The sequence below is a fragment of the Arachis hypogaea genome, chromosome 18 (genome assembly GCF_003086295.3).
Source record: "Arachis hypogaea cultivar Tifrunner chromosome 18, arahy.Tifrunner.gnm2.J5K5, whole genome shotgun sequence".
Taxonomy (NCBI): Eukaryota; Viridiplantae; Streptophyta; class Magnoliopsida; order Fabales; family Fabaceae; genus Arachis; species Arachis hypogaea.
Window position 1 is genome coordinate 41,056,222 of NC_092053.1, and position 4,870 is coordinate 41,061,091.

Below are 4,870 nucleotides of genomic sequence, written 5' to 3' on the forward strand. Positions count from 1 at the left end.
TTTTTTTCAAAAAATTTAAGAAAGCAAAAGAGAGAAAATTTTGAAAATTTTAAAATTTGTGTGCCTCTTGATTTTTTTTTATTTATTCTTTGTCTTTCAAAATTTTTTATATTTTGTGATTGAAATTTATTCATCAATATATAATTTGAGAAAAATAAAAAATTACAAAATTAAATTTTTTTTAATAATTTTTATAATTTACAAAAAAAAAGTTATATCATGATGAATTAATTAAATTAACAAAATTTAGGTTAGATTAAAAGTTAAAATTAATCATAATAAGTCAATTCATTTCATTTCATTTAATAATAAAAGATATGTCATAATAGATAATTTATCCTCTAATCTAAAAAGGATTGGATAAAATTCACCAAAAATTATTCATGAAACGAAAATGCTTAATAGTAGTATTCTCGTTATAACATTATTATTTGATATTAATATTCGATTTATATATTAATTATAACCGAAACGAAAATGCTTAATAGTAGTATTCTCATTATAACATTATTATTTGATATTAACATTCGATTTATATATTAATTATAACTGACTTATAATAACAGTACAGGCGGATCACAGACAGAGAGGGGATATGTTATTGGTAGTACGTTAATTAGCTTAAGAATTTTTTTTTCTAATATAAAATAAAAAAATTTATTAATTCCTAGAAGAAGAGATTTGAACTTTATTTTCGAGAATGCGATTTTTTTTTATATTAAAGGCAAGTTCTCCGCACCCCAGCGAACTCTATGTTGGATTTCAAAAATAAATGCGAGGCTATTGGATAACGGAGCTGAGTACCACAAGTTCCTTCTCCACCTTCTTTCTAGTAGTTACATCTTCTCTCAACAATGTCAAGGAATCCATTGTTATCAATTCATTATGATGGTGAAATAGTATACGATCAAGAAGGTTCTATCATTTTTAGATCTGGGCAACCGATAATTACCTATATGACACCCGAAGTCAATAGTCTAATGGCGTTGAAGAATCTGATATTGTATTCCATCGGGCAACAAGAGACTAAAATGGTGAAAAAAATTTACTGCAGATATCTGACACAAGTAGATGACAGCTTGTTATATAAAAGGTATATCACAGTTGTCTTGACTCAGTTGATAGTATATTTATTAGACCATGGTTGTGAGAAATATTTATGTTGTTTTGAATTAGGTATCATTTACGTGACGACGAGGACGTGCGTCTTATAAGGTCATGGCACAACAGATAGACAAATATTAATTTGTTGGAATTATTCGTGTTCCTCGTTGAGATGGGTGGTCGAGAATCATCTGTAGATACTGTCGATGATAGTTCGTTGAGTGGAGCTATTAGACGGAATATTCGAAGAACGATGGTCGATCTGAATATGCCACCTGAAGGTAGTCAAGAGGGGTCTAATGTTGAAATTCAGAATGCTGACATGATGGGTGGCGATGTTAAAAGTCATGAGGGTTATACTATCAGGGATCCGATGATAGATCAGTATGAAGTTAATCCCGATGATGTAGACGATGCTGATGACGAACCACCTGAAATTCTTGATGATGGCGACGAGGAAGAAGAGATGAACTACTACGATGAGATACAAATCGCTCTGACACAAACTGCGATTTCTTGACCGTATGAGCGGCCTGATCACTTCTTCCGGTTGAATATCGATGCAATGACTTCATATTAGCCATTTACCCAAGGAAGTCCCGAAGAGAAATCAAGCAATGAGTTCGAGATTGGAAAACAATTTCAGAACAAGGAAGAAGTCATGTTGGAAGTTAAAATGTATCGCATCAAGAGGGTCATAAAGTATAAAATAGTAGACAATGACCATTTGAGATATAATGCACAGTGTATCCAGCTTGGGCCTGGTTGTTCTTGGAGCATACTCATATCTTGTCGCCGAAAGCAAGAAAAGTGGGAGGTTAGGAGATACACTGGTCCTCATACTTGCATGCAAATATCAATGGGTTAAGACCATCGTAGGTTGGATTCGAAGGTGATTGCTCAACACATTTTCACAATGGTAAAAGGGGATCCAACAATCAGCATCAGGGTGCTGCAAGGAGGTGTGAAGAATCACTTCGGTTACAAGGCATCCTACAGAAAAGTTTTGCTTGCGAAATAGAGAGTCATTGCTGGAATATATGGCAATTGGGAGGAGTCATCCAACCGTAGCAGCGGAATATGGTGATAGGCCCAGGACAGTAGCAAGCTGATGCACCCATCCAAATTACGCTGACCATACTCCGTGGCACGGCACATCTGATGGTACAGCCATGTCAGCACAGTCGAGCCCCACGATAACCGGTCACACGTCTCAAGGTCCTCCAATAGGGGGAGCCACCTGATGTGCACTCAAGAGTCAGATGCATCTGGAAATAAGATACCCCCTATTAGCTGCATGATGTACTCTCTCGTGTACCTCAACAAGTGCTCCTTTGTGGCGTCATGCTCCAACTCTTTGCATACCGTGTTGTGGAACCAAGTGAGCTTTACAGTCCACTTCATCTGTGATTGTCTGTCATCTGCGCCGGGAACAACACCTAGAAGCTGCTGACATAATTCCTCAATGGTCCTTCCCTGATGGTGCTGCTCCTAACCACCAATGCATCCACTGACAGGATCACTGTCGATCCTAAGTCCCAACTGATAGGCCACATCCTGCAGGATGATAGTCATCTCCCCGCATGGTAGATGAAATGTGTAGGACTCAGGCCTCCACCTCTCTATCAACACCAATGCAAGTGGCCAATCGTGCTCGAAGTCAACCATATAAGCCACATACTCAAACCCAGCTCGTCTGAGATATGGCCTAATCTGCTCCAGCGGACGTGTCATCGAATTCCGCTTGGTATGCAAAATCTGATGCGCCTACCAAACGGAGACAAAAAATTAAGAAAAGAGACGGTGAACACCCAAAACAATAAGTTCACTGTTTATTAATTACCATACAATGAGCAACAGTGAAAAAATTGTACCACTCAATCAATGCCTGCCAGCAATGTGCTCAGCCTGATCCAATCTGTACATCATCTCCTCGTAACCCAATAACTAATGCCCCAACTAACCACATTCTAGTAAAATAAAATTACATATACTGAACTCAGTTCCTTTTACATCAACTGAATTATTAAAAAACATTTAAATCTATAATTGTCTACCTTAGTTCTTTAGTTTATAAATTTACTAAGAGCAATGCTAGGGAACCAAAAGGGTATTAGCCAAAAACCAACCAAATACCTCTGGGTGAATTCAAAATCTCTACGAGTTAATACACATGGATGTTTCTTCTGCTAAATATCAGAATGTTTCTTTTTCATACTAAATGGATGTTCTTTTATATATTTTTCGAATTTTTTTGTATTACAAATGTGAATGTCTCTATTTCTTTAAGAGTTTCATAATTTTTTTTAAATTTTATAGATATTTAATTATTTTGCTAAAATATAACTGGATATTTCTTTTGTTAAGTATTAGGATGTTTTTTTTCATATTAAATGAATATTTTTTTATATTTCTGTAATTTTTCAAGGACTCTTTTTGGCTAAGATCAAGTGTGTAGTTTGCAGTCTCTTTAATCATCAAAACGGCACCTAATATCCCAAAACGCAGATGTCGGTGATAGAAGACATGGGCATGTGTGCGAAAGGATGTTGAGCCAAACTTTGTTGAACTGGTTGCAGGGTAGAATGGTGGTTAATTGGGCCAGGTTGTTGATTGGGATTATAAACCGGCTGCTGTTGGATAGGAGGGGTACCTTGGCCTTGAACAGGTGAAGCCATGTGCAGTCTCTGTAATTGCTTCCAGTCGAAGGAGCTAGTGGAGGTGACGAAGATGTGTAGGGAGATGAAGAGGATGGTGCCGGAGATATTGGAGGTGGAGGTTGATCCGAAGGGAGGGCCGGAGATAGTGGAGGAAGATACCGGGGATAGCGTCGTCAATGATATCTAGAGAGAACCATGCATTGCGCCACCAAAGGGAAGAGGAAGTTTGAGTCAGGCTTTACCAAAGGGAAGAGGAAATTTGAATCAGGCTTGATTTTGTGCTCCGTGATCCCAGGAGTGGTTTTTGGGTTTTTGAAACATAATAGTCAAGGGGTGATTTCATTTAGCACGGCAATTAATAACAAATATTGAAAATTAAATAAAATTAAATTAATTAAGATTAATGTGGTTTTGTTTATTTTTTGGCTGGTCTCTTTTGGTTCCATATACTTTTCCATTTACTAATTGAAATTTAACCCAATTACATGATGTCGTCAACTAACACCCTAAACAACCCTAATTAATAACTAACTTAGTCTTAAATTTTACTAATCATGTTTCTTTCTCATCTAACTTAACTAATTATCCAACTAATTACCTTGTAACTCACAACTTAAACTACCTAAGAATTGACTAACAACTTATACTAATTAACATATTATAAACAAAAAACAGCAACTCAACAATAACATAACAAATCTAACTAACATGTAAACAGTTAACAGTAAACAGTAACTCTAACTAACATGTAAACAATAAATTTGTAACTCTAACTAACATGCAACCTCTAACTAATAACTTTAACTAACATGTAAACAGTAACTCTAACTAACATATTATTTACTGCAGGGGCAGAGCTAGATTAACTTTTAGGGAGGGGCTAAAAAAAATTTTATAATTAACAAAAAATAAAATAAAAATTTTAAGGGGGCTAAACTAAAATTTATGCATAATTTGTAAAGAAAACTTAATAGTTGGGGGAGGCCATTGCCCCCTTGACTTGTATGTGGCTCCGCCACTGATTTACTGACCTGAGAATGTCGTGGATAACGAACTTCACGAATATCGAAAGATAAAAAGAAGGAACAAAGTAAATTTCGAGTAGA

General features: G+C 35.9%; 1 protein-coding gene across 1 annotated transcript; it reads right to left on the reverse strand.

Annotated features, from left to right (window-relative positions):
• Positions 1–2,097: 2,097 nt before the first annotated feature.
• Positions 2,098–2,838, reverse strand: LOC112769966 (protein MAIN-LIKE 1-like). The gene is made up of 3 exons (XM_025814406.1): positions 2,620–2,838; positions 2,423–2,550; positions 2,098–2,344 (listed from the first exon to the last, which is right to left on the reverse strand). Exons 1-3 carry the CDS (start codon positions 2,836–2,838, stop codon positions 2,098–2,100), a joined length of 594 nt encoding a protein of 197 aa, XP_025670191.1.
• Between the last annotated feature and the right edge of the window lie 2,032 nt (positions 2,839–4,870).